Here is an 18,647-nt window from a genome sequence, read left to right as displayed (position 1 = left end):
TACTCCTCCCTAAGAGAGAGATGGAAATATGTGAAGTATAGTCTCAGAACACAAAGTTCCCTACAAGAATCTTGACACACTCATCCAACATAATAGCATAACCAACTCCAATAACAACAATAGCATTTCAACTTGAAAGCGCCTGGAGACAGACACATGTGACAAAGGTGCTCGGGCCAACACAACAGAATCCTTTGAACTCCAGACTAAATCAAAAACATAAAGCCCTGGAGAGGGTGAAATGAGCTCTTCTGGAGAACCAGGTGATTATAGAAAGGAGCTCTGTTTGCCAGTTGTGTTATCTCTCAAAACCCCTATGCAGCAAGAGAGGCTTATCTCCCTTAGCATCTTATGACACATCAGAGCACCTGCCAACACCACCCCACACTTTCTTGGCCTGTCTATGGTCTGACTGTTCTTCTTGACCCATCGCTGTGCATGTAACACAGCTGGAGCAATCTCCAGCTAAGTTAGTCCGTCCACTACGGCCTTCATTGAGACTGTGTCTGAAATGAACTGCTGTACTCAAGCGAAGGTGTCTATGGTCCTTAGTTCCATTATGCCTTATTCTTATGTTCCTCAAGGAAAAACACTAAGTGCCATAGCTGACGCTCTGTCGTATATTGTGGACCCTTATGGCTCGCCTTAAAAAAACTAGACCTAAGGTAATTTTGTCCTTTTTATTTACCCTTTTTTTTTACATTAAGAAGAGTCTTAGCTGTGTTCACACAGGTTAAACAAAACATGACAACATGCTCTTTATTGGTCTCACTCCAGTTTGAGAGGTTATATGTTGGCCACATTGACAGCATAGGCATCAATACTGATAAACGAAAACAAAGCACGTCTACACGAGTTCCACCACAAGCTTTTTTCCATTTACACAGCAATCACTACCATCATGACCCAAGGGCATCGCTTCCATTACATAACAAATGATGTGATACAGAGCACTAGATTACATGGGTAGAAAAGCATGGGTAGAAAATTTCACTCAGACTCAGGTGGAGTTTTCCACTGGATTTAATGACATCTCTAGTTACTAAGCCGACACATTAAGCATTATGTTATACAAACCGTGATGCCTTTCCAATTACTTCACCTATGCCTACAAAGAGAACCCTGAAATAATGTTTTAATCACGTCTCATATAACATGACTTTATTTCATGTGTGGTCTGTAAGAGAAAATGGGGGAATGGGGCTTTTCTTGCCTTTTTGATTGAAAACGCTTTGTTTTGTTTTTGTTGGTATAGATGCCTTTGAAAGCAGGTCACCATCTCTGCGTTCTGGTCCTCATTTCACACTCGAACACTTGAGGAAATGTGGAAAATTGAAGAGGGGGGATAACTCTTAATCGCCTGCAGTGCCTATGCAACCATGCGGCCAGAGGGAGAATGTTCTACTTAATGTGCTCTCTAAATGCAGTCCCCTGCCCTTCCCACTAACCTACCTCTGCAATCACATACCGTGTGAGTTTAACACATACCTTTACCATTGAGAATGCACAACCTTTTCCAACGCATAGTACATTAACGGTCCCTTTAAGTGCAATCAAAGTAGTTGTTTACTCAAGATTATATAACTCCTTAATCCCTACTTGAAAAGGAATGCCTTTATGCTGTAAAGGATCTCTGACTTCCTCTTGCTGCTACTGGGTAAATCACATTCTTTGCGCCATTTTCCTAGAACAACAAATATGGAATGTTTTCCTACACCAATGTTTTTCTTCCAAGCTCTATGAAAAGGCCCTTGTTACAGCATCCGAGTTCTATCAATATAGATTAGATTATGTGTTCCTGTAATAGAGCCTGCATAATTAGGCTTCAGAAATGAGACACAAACAGTCCATGGTGCTACATGTCCATCTGATGTGGTGCATCCAATGAGACTTTCCAGATAACTAATCACTACATCGATTTAACAACAGTGTGGGTGCTGGTTGCATCTGTCTCTGTTTGCTGGCGGTCCAACCTCTCACACAGATTTCCGCCGCTTTCCAAACACGTTATTGATGAGCTTGGCCATGGACTTGGAGCCGCTGGGGCGCCGCCTACGCTCCTTCGCCTTGCTGTTCAGGCTAGCATTGCGCACCATCTTGGAGAACATGAGCGCCACCTCCTGGCAGTGCTCGGCGGCAGACAGCTCATAGAACAGGCAGCGCATCTCGCCCGCCAGCTGCTGGCCCTCCTCCCTGCCCACCTCACGCATATGGCACAGGTCCTGCTTGTTGCCCACCAGGAACACCACTGAATCCGCCTCCCTGAAAACACCACAGACGTAGAGGTCAGTCGGAGCTTACCATAGACATAGAGGTCAGTCTGAGCTTAGCCTCACACATTTATAATTACATGCACACGTTGGTCTAAGAAATGCAGTAATCATGAACACCACAACGAAAAGGGGTGCATTCAGCCTATAATTGCCGCATAACATCAATGACCTCATTTCCTTAATGTATACAAGCCAGAAAAGGTCCAGTAGGGATACACAAGAAGATATCAGTACACCTTTTTTTCATCCACTGATTCTAACGTTTTAATTCCAGATTCTCGAAGCTGAATCGCTAACACATGATAGGCACAGTAATCACATGGTCAATGATGAATGTGGGCATCCACTCACACCACCCACAGCGCACACATTCTGTTGGACATGTAAACAAAAGGCTGGATCTGAATCATGCTGAGCAGAGAGGAGAACACCCACACGTCAACACGTTGCAACAAAACTGTGAATGAGGTATCAGAAATAGCCTCCGCCATTCTGCACACCGTGTGTCAGTGGGTGGGTGGAGAGCAGGGCCAAGCTCGTGTTTGGCTGCGTACCTTTTGGTGGCTCCGAAGTTAAGCTCCCTGATTAGGTGCAGGATAGCTTTGGCCGTGAGGAAAGAGGATCGGTCGCTGATGTCGTAGACCACCACGAAACCGTCTGCCCAGTGCATTTGCTCGCTGAGAGTGGATTTTCCCTCGCAAGGCTTGAGACACAACACCAATTGAACACAGATGATACAACTTAGTGAGGAAAACGTATGACACTAACTTTAAAAAAAAGACACAAAAGATACACAGAAACAGAGATAGGATACTTGTGTTTGTTTGTTTTTTTACTTTTAATTCCTTCATTATCATCACAATGGTATTTCTGAAGTCGATTGATGACATTTCCAGAATGTTTTAGTCAGAAGGTCTTAGTGACTGTTGGAAGCTTGTTTATATACAACGCTGAAATAAACCTAAGAATAGCGTGGAGGTTAATGGAATACTGTCAAGGCTCCGGTCTGGTTTGAGGCTTTTGGCCGCCCTGCTGGTTTGTGTTTCCCTAGCCATGTGCCATTTTGTCAATCTAGTCATGTGCTTTTGTTTACCCTGTCTCTGTCAAGCCTGCTCTAGGTGCTCTGTTATGTATCTTCTTTTGTAAGAAAAGCTCGTTTTTTCTGTTACATTTGCTCTTCGTGTCGTGCAATCAGGTCCTCTCCTGTGTATCCTGACACGCTAACACATAGAGGGGGAAATATAGTTGAAAGAATGCAGTCATTGTGGCTATACTTTTGATTGTATAATGGCAAGCAGAGAGGCAGCCAGGCAGGCTAAGTACACTAAGTGAGACAGATTACACATACTTTCGGCTTTGGCCATTTGACCACTTTATAAACAGGATGTATAAGCAGTCTCTGCATTTGATGTATGCTGCTGTCCATGGAAACTGTAAGTTTCTAACTGTACAACTGTAAGAACCTCGTTATCAGCCGGTCCCTACATACCTGAGTGCAAGGGTCATATAGCTCCAGATTCTGCTGTCTTCCTTCAACGGATAGGCGTTTTCTGTATATGCACTCTGAAATAGATAGGATAGAGTCGAGTTAGGCAGAAAATATTTGGCACTGTGCAAATCCGATTAACTAATGGATCTACTGTCTCTCCTGCATTTGGTGGTTGTCACTTCTGAAATGTTTGTTGGCAGATAACCTGACCTGTTTACCTTTTACCACAGATGTGGTAAGCTCTCAGGTGAACACACATAAACCATGAGCAAAGTGGTCAAATGTGCTGTCACTATGTGAACTGGAGTTGCTATGCCATAAACATGATCAGGTCATTTTCAATTGGAAAGAAATTAAACTAGTGAAGAGTCATCCTTTGTGCAACATTTTCATATTCTACAGCTTCAGCATTATGGTTTAATGCCTGCAACCAGCTGGAAGGAATTACTCCATCCCAATTAATTTTTCTTTCGATTCTTTTTAGTAAATTTCCAGGGAACGTTCTGATTGAACTGCAGTTACAGCATCAATTCCAATGGTTACATAATTTAGGGTTACACGAAGGGACAAACAGGGATTAAACTAGGCTACCACAGTATGTTCGGAAACAGAGGGGAATAGGGGGCTCACCAGTTTAAAGCAAAGCAAGAGCATGTGGAAATAGCTGTTTATCAGACAAATTATGATGATGAACTCACCTGATGTCGACGCATATTCGCCAATAAATCGCTTAGTCAGAAATCTGACAATGAGAGCTGTTGAGGGAACAAGTTTTGCTTTGGGTTACAAAGTTAAGGTTTCCATAATTTGCAATGCAGCGTATATGATATATAACAGTTAATCACAAAAGACAGTACAAGACAGTAACCTACCTGATTTCCCAACACCTTCGCTCCCTAGAACAGCAACTTTAATGTCATTCATCTTCGCAGCCTTCACCGTACTCACGTATAAAATATAAAAGACGCGGTTCCTCGAGGTTACTTAGACCTCATTTTTCGAGTCTATCCGATGGTAGAAAAGAACCCGAGTTGATAATGACGATAAAACTCTACCTCAGAAAATTCCCGTGAGTGTTGCTTGTGCTGCGCTTTTTCTAGTCAGCGAGGAAGAGAACAGTCCGCTTGTCTGAGGGTGGGTTTTTGAGCTGAGAGAAGCTGACGAATGTCGTCACTGTGACGAGGTGGCAGTGCCTGGGCTTTGCGCGTTCCGTGTTTTAAGTGTTTTTCCCTCAGCCTGTGTTCCTGTGCTTTGCTATTTGTATTGAAAGGTCAGCTTGTTCACTTCATATGTAACATTACACTATCTGCTCACTTTTGTTATAGGCCTACTCATTATCACCATAGTCTGCTATGGTTCTATTAATGGGATACGCCTAAAATGGCCAATGATATCACTTCTCCAAACCCCAACGAATGGAGGAAATAGGCATATAGCCTATATATTTACTCTGTTTTAGATAAGTCATTTATTGTGAATATGTTGATGTTTGTGAAATGTCATTACCAATACAATGCCCCATTCAAAGTGTAAGGGTGCTTGGCACTCATGGAAAGATTTCCCTCTTCTATTTCATGTCTTCATCTGAGGAGGCCGTAGGGAACTCTTTGCTGCCACAGTGTTTCAGTGTTTTGGTTAATGACTGTCAAAGCTTTGTTCTTCCATCAGATACAAGCACCCAGTCATTTTGCAGTCAAAATACAGCACATGGATGCAAAAGAGGTAAACTGATTGTGTCTGGGTCAGAGCTGTTTGTTGTGTGCATGACAGAGGCATGCATACAGCTTGATCTTCGTCCAGGTCATTATGAAAATCTGATCGCCACTTTATTGTAGTCTCCTGCTCCTGTTATAGTCGGCTATTTTTAGAGGGCAGTATAATTATGATGGGAAACAGTAAATGTTTTTTTCTTTTCTTTAATAGATCAAAAACAAAACAGTGCACATGTGTTTCTCCTCGCCCTTTAAGGTAAAAATGACCCCTTAATGACGAGGGGAGAGCACTGGTTCCCACGCAACATTAAAGATATCAGATTAGACAGCTCTGGGCAAGACCCTAAACAGCCCAGATATACCTTTAATTTGAATACAGTAACTTTCTCTGATAGCCATATATAGTATAAAATAGGGCTCAGTTATTACCCCAGCATTGCTGTTTGACAGACATGATTCCCTGTTGTTGTATATGGCTGATAATACATTTGTCCATTTAGCGAACACCGTATACAACTGAAGTAAACATGTGACTCCAACCCCCACCCACACACCCCCTCTTCTCCTCCATCTTTTGAGGATGATCCATGGAGTACACTAACATATAAATCCTCTCTATTTGGCTTGAGGCTATAAACATATATTTTCCTTCTGTCTGTTACATAACCTCTACAGGTGTCGCAGCTGTAAATACCCCCTCACTTTGGACAGTTGAGCTGGATTGAGCCGTTTTTAATTGCAAGATCAGGACTTTAAAAAGAGTTACAGGTTTGGAAGAGGATTTTCTGTAAGTCTACTTTTGCTCCCCATCAGGTGCTGGTGCAGCACCCTCCACCCTCTCCACCTCTCTTGTGCGGGTGATATCAATCACACCATTTCTCCTTCACTCCTTCCCCATTTTTTCCTTTTCGTTCCATCTGGCCCCATATGTGGACTGGTACTCAGTGTTGCATTGCTCTCATTCCCCATTGCCTGCAGTATTAATCAACATGCGTGAGCCACATGTGGTACAGTTTATTTCTCTGTTGCACCTGAAAATGTGAACTTGACTTATGAACAATCAGTTGGAATACAAGACCAGTGCAGGGAGCAGAGGTGGATTGCAGCCGCTTCCCAGAAACTCACCCATTTCTATAAGATTTCTGGCTGTCTTTATTGATGTTTTATATTATGTAAATAAACATGCCTTTTAATCTCACATCAAGTACTGGCACAGTGGCTCCCAGTTACCCAAATAGCTCACAGAAGGGTTTTTCACTTTTTTTCTGGTAAGGTTAGATCAAATAGACGTTAGATAAGGTTTAAACGCTGCAGTTTTTTGGGTCAGGAGAGGCCACACATTAGCCACCTCATTTGCGATCAATAAACCTAATTGGTCTCTGTGCTAACAGGAAAGGGCCGGACTGATGAACAGCACAGACAGGCTGGATGCTCTCTGGTTTCGTGCTCTCCCTGTCATCCGAGGTCAGCATGTGAGGACTGTTCTGCCTGTCTGCCTCGCAACATCAGATGATACTGGATGTTCCCAAATTAAATCTTTCTTCGGCGGAGAGGATTATTGCAAACAAGGTGTAGTGGCTGCTATTAGAAGAGGCTCAGGTTTGTTTTACAGGAAAACAAACTCAGCTGTAAAGGATAAGTGTAATAGCAGCAGATGAGCCACTTGATCAGGCAGGCGTGCATTGACTGGGAAATCAGGCCAATGTAACTGCAAAATATCACACTTGAACATATACTGAACTGCCACTTCATCTTTGAAACCATCCGACATACATTACACTCACCTTAAAAAAAACTGCAGTGATAAATCATACGAAATACTTGTCATATTCAGCAACCTTCATCCACAGGTGAAAAATTTGGATTCATCAAAGGACTTTGTCAAAGTTACAGAATCCATCAGGTAAGAGACCCATGAAATAATTTCCTTCAGGAAAGTCCTACGCAACTTTCTGCTTTCAGTTATCTTTGATTTGATCCATATTGCCTCTAATGAAACAGATTTAATTATGGCATTTCTGCTAACCTCTTTGATTGCAGCAAAACTGTTCTTTTGAAAATGAACACTTTACACACCTCTGCATACCTTCTTGATTGGCCCAAAAACCCAGCAACAGTGTTCTGCACAAAGTTTCTGAGTGTTTTCAGACAAAAAGCCCAGAGAAACTGAGCTAAAATATTGTCTGGCTGCACCAGTTAGACATATTCTATGATTAGCAGACTGGCCACTGAGGTCATCCAATTAGGCTCTCTAATGTATCTTTTGAAGCTTGCTTGCCTGCTTACCTACTCACTTGCTTGCTCACTGCCATTCTTTATTGGTTTCTGAAATAGGTTTTAAAGATTTTCAGGTCATAGCATATGCTGTGGCAGCTGAAGGTACTTATGAAATGGCCATGAGAGAGAGACAAGTTAGTTCTGTAAGAGGGAAACATATACAATAACTTCTCATTTGCCTCGGACATTGGTCATTGCCTTTGAAGTTAGACCAATCAGGGGACCAAAGCTGGAACTCTGTATCTTTACTACAAGGCCCATGGACATACTGGAATTGTCTCTCTTCAAATACATATTTCTTTGCTTTGACAAAACCATTCAGTTTATGACAATGTTTGGAGGACTGTCTAACCTACTGAGTTTTTTTTAGGTGATGAGACAGAGACAAAAGACACACTCCCGTTGGAGCAAGCAATTCTATTACCAGGAAAAATGGGGGTGGACATATTTAACATAAACAAATCTAAATCCTTACACAGAAAGTCAAGACCTGCCAAGAATATCACAAACAATGCATATCTGGAGCACAGACACTCACTCTAACTCATGCGCTCTCTCTCTCTCTTGCAAACCTTACAACAATTAACGAAAAAGTGATTTTTTTTGTGCTCTGTTTAAAATTAAAGAACAACATTTGCGTTGTTAAAGTTAATCAAGGAAGCAGCTTTGTCCTTGTTTAGGCAGGCAACAGAGCACAGAACAAGCTCCTTTGTCTTTCCCCTGGTGAATTCTCGGGAGCTGCGTCGCTCGTAGCAACCACACGATATGCCATAAATGGTGCATATTATCCCCAAAAATAAAGAGGTAATGTTTGCAGGCCTGCCCCGATACAAGTCCATTTGATATCTACTTTGGCTCACGTCATCTGCATAAATATTTATGGCATAATGTCAACAGAAATGTAGGAGACACATACTGAGGGAAGACATGTTGTAAGCACAAATCTTTTAATACATTTATTTTGAATTGTTTGCCTTTTTTATCACCGTTTACAGTAAGACATTTCTGAAATATCAGGAAATCAGAGATTTCTGAAATATCAGGAAAACAACAAATATAGTTCTGCATAGAGTACTACAAGAAACAAAATAGATTAAATACATCTATCTTTATAACCATAACATAATTACAGCATTCCACTATGGAACCAAATCACTATCTCTGTTTTCTAAATATCCCAAGTGTCCTGCAATATCTTGGTTTATGCAAGCATTTCTTCATAGCTGAAGGTCATTAAAACAGTGCTGGATGGACTGGTGGACTAATGAAGTAAGTCCCCACATCTCACATGGCTCAGACCAATTACTCTGGGAAGTAGGATTAGGGACCATTTTCCAACACTGTGTCCAGTAGTTTCAACTAGGAGAGGTTGTCTGTCTGGTAAGGTTAAGTAAAAGACACTAGTGTTTGTGTATGTGTGTGTGTGTGTGTGTGTGTATGTGTATGTGTATGTGTATGTGTATGTGTATGTGTACGTGTACGTGTACGTGTACGTGTACGTGTGTAGGTGTGTGTGTGTGTGTGTGTGTGTGTGTGTATGTGTATGTGTTTGTGTTTGTGTTTGTGTATGTGTATGTGTATGTGTATGTGTATGTGTATGTGTATGTGTATGTGTATGTGTATGTGTATGTGTTTGTGTTTGTGTTTGTGCTTGTGCTTGTGCTTGTGCATGTGTATGTGTATGTGTATGTGTATGTGTATGTGTATGTGTGTATGTGTGTAGGTGTGTGTGTGTGTGTATGTGTATGTGTATGGGTATGTGTTTGTGTTTGTGTTTGTGTTTGTGTTTGTGTTTGTGTTTGTGTTTGTGTTTGTGTTTGTGCTTGTGTATGTGTATGTGTATGTGCTTGTGCTTGTGCTTGTGCTTGTGCTTGTGCTTGTGCTTGTGCTTGTGCTTGTGCTTGTGTTTGTGTTTACGTTTGTGTTTGTCCGGTGCCTAGAATTGCGCCTCACAATGGGCACCATGACAATCCACCTGGGTGACATTTGCGGCTAATCATTACAGGAACAAGCAGCGGTGGAGAGGGAAGCACACGGGCACTAACAACAGCAGCAGGTCGCTTTTCAGAGAAAACTACAGGATTCTGCTTGAAAACACTCAAAGCCATCTAACTACAATGTAAGGCTTTGGTTTTGTCCCTCTGTCTGCACAGGTTTCATTCCAGGGGGGAAATTGCTTGATTTATATTTCTGAAAATGAGGTGTGCTATTTAGGAAGCACATAATAACACTAGCCCAGCGGGTGAGTATTTGGATGTTATTGAGTCTGGATTGAAATATTTGTGATAGGCCAAGCTTTAAAACTACCACTGGCAATATTGCCAGCATACTCAGAGTATACAGAATAAAATCATCTCAAAGTATGATTATTCTTACAGATAAATTATACAGTTTTACTTTACTTTATAGTTGTCTACTTTTATTCCTTTGTCCAAAATGTTGGTTAGCTGCTCCTGAGTGATTTCTCAATGTATAATTATATACACAGTGCTGTTTTGGTTTGTTGTTGCTAGACATTGGTCACTGTCAAACCACAGAGTTTATGAGCACACCTCGACAAATAAAGAGTGACCTAGTTTGTCTTTGCATTCTGGACTGGTGGTAAGGTGAAATTACTTAGGTGTTTTGCACAACTTGTTTTCCATGTAAAGAATTGCCATGTATTATCTTAAAATAGCACTCTGGTTCACCCCTTGGACTCCATTTGACATCATTGCACGTAGTCTGTAATTTGTTTCTAGACAAGTGTTTGTGGTTATCTAAGGTTACCCTTCTCTGTCCTTAAGACTAGGCACTTAAAACTGACAAGTTGATATGGAAGAGCATTCAACAAAAAAGATTTATACTGGCACCATCTGTAAGTGTTTGGGCTAGACTGGCTAATAAGACAAATTGCCCAGCTACCCTTTTATACATTTCTGTCTTCCATCTAAAGAAGAAACATATGCAGACATGAAATTACTCAAGCTAGAAGCAAATATCTACGTCTGCACTTCACAACGACAACAATTGTGCACTGCTGAGAACAAAACCGTAATAACAATCTCATCGATCATTCTCAGGTAGATTACTGGCATGCTAGTCCTTTTCATTTAGACAAAGGCCACCGGTAATATAGGTGTGTGCCGTATCCTCAAAGTGCTCCAGTTGTGTTTATTGCAACAGTATGGAGAGGTTGGCCCACTTACATGGTCCTTCTTTCATGTGAATCCCCAGGAAAGGTTATACCAACAGAGACAGGGGTTGGCAAGACTCTGCCAGAATCCGAGGCTGAAACACAGAGCAGAGCGGCATGAAGACAGGCCGTCATCTTCTCCCCGGCTGACTATGCATCCCTACCAGCGATCCCTCAAAAAAAAACCTGGCCACAGCTGACAGCGAAGCCTACTTTTAAGGGAGATTTATCAAGCCAGTGTCCAAACAAGACTCCCAACTGTCCCCCACTCCCCTCTCTCTACCCACCCAAGGACTGATTTCCATTAATCCCTAATGCATAGATCTCACACAGGCATGTGTTGCTTCTCTCTCTCCCTTCTCCTATTCTCCTTCCAACAGGGATTATGTAGGCTTCAAAATGTTTCTACTACATTTCCATGGGAACTGAGCCCCATTTTCCAGAATATTACATCTTCAAAATGCTCCTGAGCCACACAAAGCCATATTTATGTTTTGCCCTTTGGACAAGTTTTAATATCACTATAACTCCATGTGAAAGAAAATAAATGTCAAACAGTAAAGTGAATAATTCATGGGCTGCACAAGTCTTTTTTTCGCAGAGTAGATGGTTTCTATGGTAACACTGGCTATGTGTAAAGGGCTATACATGAAAAATCCCATGTAAATCTGTAAGAGAAGGTTAGAAATATTACAAACATATATTGTCTAAATAAAAAATCTCAATGCAAATATTTTTATTTTAATATAACCCCCAAGCACAGAGTCCAATATATAATATGCCCTGACCCAGGCCTATGTCTTCAATATACAATATAGTTGCCCGTCCCTGTCCCAGTTCAATGAAAAGAGACATCACTCTTGTCCTGGAGTTTGTTTTCTGTGGGCTGTCACTTGTAGATATGGGACACAAATGGGCCACAGAGAACATAGACAGCATTTGATCTTCCAGAAGCTGCTTGATGGTGGTCTCACAGTGTGTAGTTCATGACAGACTCGCGTCACTACTGCCCTTGGCTAAAAGGTCAGCTGGCTTGGGGCTCCATGGGTGGTGAGCCAGTGTTTACGCTAGCAGGTGACACGAAGCAAAGACACACACCAGAGATGTCGTTGACAGACACACAATAAACAATACTATTGCGTGGGGTTTCTGCACATCACAATTTCACATGCATGGGGATGATATTAAATGGACACTTTGCTGTATGATCATTTAAGAAATTCTATGTATTCGGCTCTTTTTTTGAGCGCATGGCAAAAATGGCTCCCCTGTGGAGCAAGTTCCTCCGGCTGTTCATTCAAATATCATCATAATATGTGAAGAGGCAGAGCAGTGCGCATATACCCCACATACTCGTCCCACCCCCAACTTCACTTTGGCACCTACTCCCCTAAACATACTCCATCTCTGCCTACTTTTGCGACTGCGTTCAACCATCCCAGCATGCAATATTCTGGTGGAAATATTGTTTATTCTCTACCAATTTCTGTAGTATTTTGAAGTACTCTTGTGGTGTCTATTGCTGTACAACAGCACTACGGCTGTGACAGTATATTATTTAGCATAGGATGGATGATTATCTTTTAATAGTTGAGCTCACCAGCTTGGCATTGACTGTGTTCTGTGACTGGGTGTGGCCAACATTCACATTTCTAGTCAGCTTTGCGCAGTGGCAGTATCGTAGTCTATGAGGTTTATCCAAGGCGTGATTATTGCTAGTTGAAAACTTTACCCAATACCCCGCCCAAGACGACTTGCAATATAGTCGGCAACGGCAATTTTTGGTAGTCTCTAAGGAGACTGTTTTGTTGTTGAAAAAAACGTTTAGGTACAAATACGACCATCTACGGAGTTTCGTCCGCCATCTTTTTTTTTTTTTAGCTTCCCGCTCTTCAGACGTGAGCATAAACGCAATCTGATTGGCTAGCGCCTGTGCAGTCAGTTATGCATGAAAGGCAATTTGATTGGCATTTTTCAACTGTTGCCGCAAGGTACACATGAAACGCAACGCAAATTCAGTTCGGCAAAGGATGACGTCACGTCAACCTTGCCGGTTCAACGCATTCCAACGGCTACGTGTAAAAGGGCCGTAAAGCACCTAATCCCCTAAACATACTCCATCTCCGCCTACTTTTTTTTTTTTTACATTTACATTTAGTAATTTTTATTCAATGTATCTTTATTGAGATTTTCAAACACAAAGACAGTAGACACAATAACACTGGGACAAGCAAACAAACACACAACACCACAAAATAAAACAAGGGAGAAAAAAAAAAGGTCCAGAGTGGTTAGTTACCTATAAAGTAAATGTAGTACATAACATCTTATTCAGAGATGGAGTATGTTTAGGGGAGTAGGTGCCAAAGTGAAGTTGGGGGTGGGGCGAGTATGGTAGGCAAGTACCTGCTACACTATGTAAATGGGGTATATGTGCTGAACATGCAAAGGAAACTCACAGTGAGAAAAAGGCAAAGAGTCAGCACAACTGAATCCTTGTTGTTCTTCACCTTCCCAAACTAGAAAGGCTGAGAAAATAACATGAAATAAAATTAATGTCAGCTGTCTTCATAAAATACAAATAAGAAAATGACAAATTTTCAAATTGCTTTACTGGACAGTCCAACCAAGGAAAGGGAATAGATACACTCAGAGAAACACTGATGGCCATACATTTTGTCATTCCTTAGATGGGGGCTGATTTTCAGGGCTTCAGAGCTGTATCCGCAGAAGATGGATATAGCCACCTCAGGCAATGGATGTAGCTCAACTCTGATTTATGGTCACCTTTCCAAGACTGTACATCGTACACCATTTTGGAAGTGTTTGGAATGGAAGTCGCCCAGTGTTTCGGATACAGAGTGTTCCTTGAACACCACTAAATATAACTAATTCGATACGTGAGGCAGAAGGAGACCTGTTCATGAGTGGTTGTGTAACTAACGAGAGGCGAGGCGTAGAAGGGAAAAAAACAAAACAACGTCAAACATCTGAGCAGACAGAGAAGGGGTTAATTGGAGTCGCCAAACAAGAGCAAGAACAAGAGGGCGTGCAGGGGCCAAAGAACTCAAGGAACTACATACACAACAACATGCGATCGCAACACAAGGAACATACGAAAGATGGTGAAATAGATGTAAAAAATAATGCAATAAACCAGATATTAGGTAGCAGAGTTTGATTCGGTTTGGTTAATTTTGTTCCTCTGGTTTCATTCCTGTTCCAGTAAAGCGAGAAGTAGGTTACCACTATCAATTTTGAACGCTGGTTTTAGTAAAGTATATGTGTAAATGTGATGTATTTGGGCACCCTTGTCATGATTGTGAGATGAACCACTTGCAGAAAAGATCTTATGTTGTACAGCAGATAAGTTCTGATTCATACTTGTGAGAGACGGCTTATCTCTTTAATTAATGACAAATGCATCTCTCTTAAGGGGTTTTAAGAGGTATTATGGCCCAAATTGTTAGAGCGAACCCTCCTCTCTAAGATATAATTTTGACAATCTGCTCATAAGTGTAATAAAAGCCACCAATTGCATGGGGGTTTATTCACAGATAAGATAACCGTTGACACGGCTGACTCGTATCATGTGACCATTTTCTCTGAACCTAGTTTTCCGTTTCTATTTTACCACTTCATCTGTGACCTATAATGCCACACTTGTAGGTATGTTAGGTCAGATATGAGGAATGGCATGTCTGTATCTACTAGACTCAAACAGGTTTACCCTTTATATCGGTAAACAGATATTCTGCCTCCCACCTCTCTTGAAAACCCCTGTTTCCAAAGTCCACCTTTCGTTTGGCCATTTTTTGGGGGGAGAGAGACAGGCCGCAAGCTAAACTTTGACTTCAGGTGATGAGGCTGCTGACAGTGGGGCAAGGGCTTGCGCCTGCGGGCCTAAATTGACATAGGCTACAAACGCGGTGGAAGTGCATTCTGCCGGATCTGGCCCGCAGGCCTTGAGTTTGACACATGTGTACTAGAGAGATGGTGGCGACCGGAGACTGAGTCTCTTATCCCAGAATCAGACAGGATTTTGACTAAAGCTAAGCATTTAAAACCACTGTTTACCAATTCTTTTCTTATTTGAATTTTAGTGCATGTGGGTGGGTGGGAGAGGGCAAAGCCCATGTAATTGCCAATGATCTCTTCAGACACATTTCATTGGAAAAGAATTGCAAATATGCTAACACTTACGGCATCAATTAAGTGTATCTTGTGTGCCAAAAAGCGGCTGGATTTTCTGGAACAACATGCCATGTTGTTTTATCTCAGCCCTGTGCATTAATGTTGATATGCCCGGTTTATTGTCTGTGTTGATTCATTTCAAAGGCTGAACTTCACTGAACTTTAACACAGAAAGGTGCCCCAAGAGCTTTTCCTGCCAGCTATTAATTTCCATTCATAAGTATCAGCTGGCAGCAAGCCTTAATGTGCTCTACATGAATACACTGAACAGATGTAGGGTCCGTTCGAAATGGGTTACAATGCTGTCTAACTGGGTATCTAACTGGACAGCAAAGGCATCGAGGGTCGTTCAAAATGGTTGTTTTGTCTACGTGAACACACTGAACACATGTGTAATGTTTGGTAACTTGTTGACAATGCCCATATATCACCCCATCTCACCCATATGTCTGAACCCTGGTCAACTGGTTATTTATTGTATTGGGTGAGAAATTGATTGGCGATAAAAGTGCAGCCATATCATTTTTTTTACCAGACTTTGATTCATGACTGACTGAATGGTTTTCCACATCCATGCACCCGAATGCTCTGGGAGGAGTTTCAGCCTCTGGATCAGGACAGAACTAAGGCTCACAGTGCATTTCTACACTATCAGCCCTGCTTATTTTAAGAAACATTAACAGCAACAAGTCTGTACTCATTCATAGGGCTTGGGGTGTTCGTCTGGTTCTAATTTTGGTGCTGAAAACATGCTGAACAATCTTTTGTGCTATACACCTGGTCTGTCCACTGGTTGTTTCAGTTGTATGGTATTGCATTTAGTTGTATGATGCAATTTCATTCCATCTCATGTAATACACTAAGAATTTGTTGGATAGCATGCTCTTCTGTGTAGTTTTTAAAAAAACTGAATGGAGGCTGTATCTCACAAACACGCCGTACACCTATGCTGTTGCTTAATTAGTGAATTACTGGGCTTTAGCAAGCTATTGAACCTTTATCACAAACATCTTTTCACATTACTTGAAAACAGCAATGCTACGAATGCTTCCTCAATACTCTTTCCCAATGATTAGGTGGTTGATGGATGGTGCTCAAACGCAGTTAGTTTTATACTCTCCGTTCCCTCTGCCCCCACAGCAAGGCAGGAGCTGAGATTGCCTGTCCTGTTATCAACAGCATGATTGATGAGTTCATCTTGTCCTGATATTTACCTCAGTAGCAGCATTGCAGAGACTCAGAAAAGACAGCATGCAGAAGCATCAAGCCATGTCTTTTTCTGCCGCCAAACCAAACTAAATCCAATGATTTGAGGTTTTTGCTGGGGTCATCATCATAGCTGTCATCAACTCATGTAGTTCCCAATCTAAATCATATTTTGCCCCACTTTTCTGACTAATAACCACAGAAAACTGTAACACACATTACATTAAGTGGGAACCCTAGTTATAAATGAATATCATATGCAGATTTAATGACTTGTGATGGTTTTAGGACATATTGCGACCATAAATCCTTGAAAATCCTTACACTCGGCTGTGTGCGTGACACACAATTTATTGAGTGCTGATCGGTGGGCTCTCAAATCCAGACGGTAGTTGTGTAAAAAGTTGTGTCTGTGTGGGATTTATGGCCTGGAAATCCTGGAAGACGGAAGCTTCCATGTCTGCTCAGGCTCACAGGATGTCGGGATGTCAACCAGAGACGGGATGGGAGAATCTCGGATTTACTTCCTGGGCCAGTTTCTCCTGTTAGCACTTGACTTGATCTGTCTTTCTTTGCGGGCTGCAGGAATAGCTGCTAAATCTTGAAAACATTAGCAGTCTTGAAATATTCACTCCATTTCTTTGTCTGTATAAACACAAAATGACCCACTGAATGTTCTAGTCGTTGTCATAGTTACCCAACAAGCAATCTATTGTTCAAAGGATTCTCATCTAAAGTATATGCAACACCATGATGAAATGGCCAATCAGCACTTACGTAACTGCTTCTACTGTGTAACAAATGTTAGCTGTTATTGAAAGCAATGGGCCCAAACAAGGACATATATGATAGGCATTAAAACTGCTATCTTTGCATTGCCTTTGCTATTGCAAAACATTGCATAACTCACATTATCATCTTGATGATGTGTTCTTTCATGTATGTAAGTATTACAAAACATGTTAAGAGGGTCCATTTATAAAGAAGGAACAAACCACAACACATGCATTACCAGCAACATGTACCAAAACCTTCTAGTTTCTAAACCTTTAGGATTGCTGAATAACTGAGGATATAACTCACTGCATTCAGAGAGAGTGTGCAGCCCCATGTTCTGATAAGAGGCAGTGATTTGTCATGCCGAAGATAGGGTGGGGGGCAAAAGGGTATGGATAAATGCCCCTCTTGACTGGGGGGGGGGGGGGGAGCGCAAGAGGGTATGGATAAATGCCCCTTATGACTGGGTTTTATAAACGCCTCAGCCAGGCACCTTTTTTTTCTCTTCACGCTGGTTATGAAACTCGTCGATAAACGGACAACCAGACAGGAACACACAAGGTGACACTTGAAAGTGTCCTAGAAGTCTTCAATTTCTTAATTCTTCGGGGCAGAGGCTGTAGATTCAAATAAGCGTTAGGCCAATGGATACAGTTCAAGTTCTATGTCACAAAGGAACAGTAAGCCAAATTGTTTTTGTTAGGCATATACAGATACAAAGACTGTACCTACATGACAACCGTGTCAACGAAACAGACCAATAATAATAGTAATAATAAACTTTATTTGTATAGCACCTTTCATATAAAACAATGCAGCTCTAAGTGCTTAACAGCAAAATGCAATGATACTAAACTTCAGCCCAATGACTCAGATGTGGGGCTAGAAATACAGACAAAGGAATAGTCGGAGAAACAAGTAATATGCATAAGAATCCGAAGGCCTTTTACTGCAGCCAGTTGAAGACTAGTGGCTGCAAAATACCAAAGGAAGGATCATCAGTCACTGGGAGAACGTGGGAGTGTGTTAGACTGTTCTATTTCTGGGAGATTAGCAGGGAGTCAGGGACATCATGTAAAGTGTGGGTTATTGCATTTTATGGATTCTTGATAAAAGTAAAATATTTTAAAAAGAGGAACACCAGTGACAGGATTAGTAAAGATGACTTAAAATAAAATAACATTACATCGATTCATCTTTCATGTCAGCAGGAATGTATTTTCAAACAAAGCCCATATGAAATGACATACATTATGTGCACCATATACATAGCAGACAATGCAATTATATGTCAGGCTTCATGACTGGAGGCTACCTGATGTAACACGAAGCAGCATTGTGTTGTCAATATATTGCTTCATTATCATGCAGACCAGTCCCTTTGTTACATCACCCTGGGGGAGCACAAGGGAGTTTATTAGACTTGTGACTCAGTCTGATACCACACAGGGGTCATAGGTCAAATGAAAATCCAGACACTCTGTGCAGGACATGCATGCAAAACATGCAGCTGATGCCAAAACAAGAATTAATCATCTCTAGGC

The 18,647-nt window shown here is 41.5% G+C and overlaps 1 protein-coding gene, 1 long non-coding RNA gene and 1 other non-coding gene across 3 annotated transcripts; 2 read left to right on the top strand and 1 right to left on the bottom strand.

Moving 5' to 3' along the window:
• Positions 1 to 733: 733 nt before the first annotated feature.
• Positions 734 to 4,919, bottom strand: rergla (RERG/RAS-like a). The gene is made up of 5 exons (XM_012824470.3): positions 4,635 to 4,919; positions 4,461 to 4,517; positions 3,763 to 3,836; positions 2,828 to 2,976; positions 734 to 2,262 (listed from the first exon to the last, which is right to left on the bottom strand). The coding sequence occupies exons 1-5, from the start codon at positions 4,684 to 4,686 to the stop codon at positions 1,977 to 1,979; spliced, it is 618 nt and encodes a 205-aa protein (XP_012679924.1). The 5' UTR covers positions 4,687 to 4,919; the 3' UTR covers positions 734 to 1,976.
• Positions 4,920 to 9,721: 4,802 nt separating this feature from the next.
• Positions 9,722 to 11,657, top strand: LOC116224166. The gene is made up of 2 exons (XR_004165471.2): positions 9,722 to 9,870; positions 10,968 to 11,657. It is a non-coding gene; the product is annotated as an uncharacterized LOC116224166 (long non-coding RNA).
• Positions 11,658 to 12,584: 927 nt separating this feature from the next.
• Positions 12,585 to 12,726, top strand: LOC116224247. The gene has a single exon (XR_004165519.1). It is a non-coding gene; the product is annotated as a U4 spliceosomal RNA (small nuclear RNA).
• Positions 12,727 to 18,647: the final 5,921 nt, after the last annotated feature.

Source organism: Clupea harengus, chromosome 16 (genome assembly GCF_900700415.2).
Source record: "Clupea harengus chromosome 16, Ch_v2.0.2, whole genome shotgun sequence".
In the NCBI taxonomy this organism is placed as follows: Eukaryota; Metazoa; Chordata; class Actinopteri; order Clupeiformes; family Clupeidae; genus Clupea; species Clupea harengus.
This window is presented reverse-complemented; position numbering and strand designations above follow the sequence as displayed.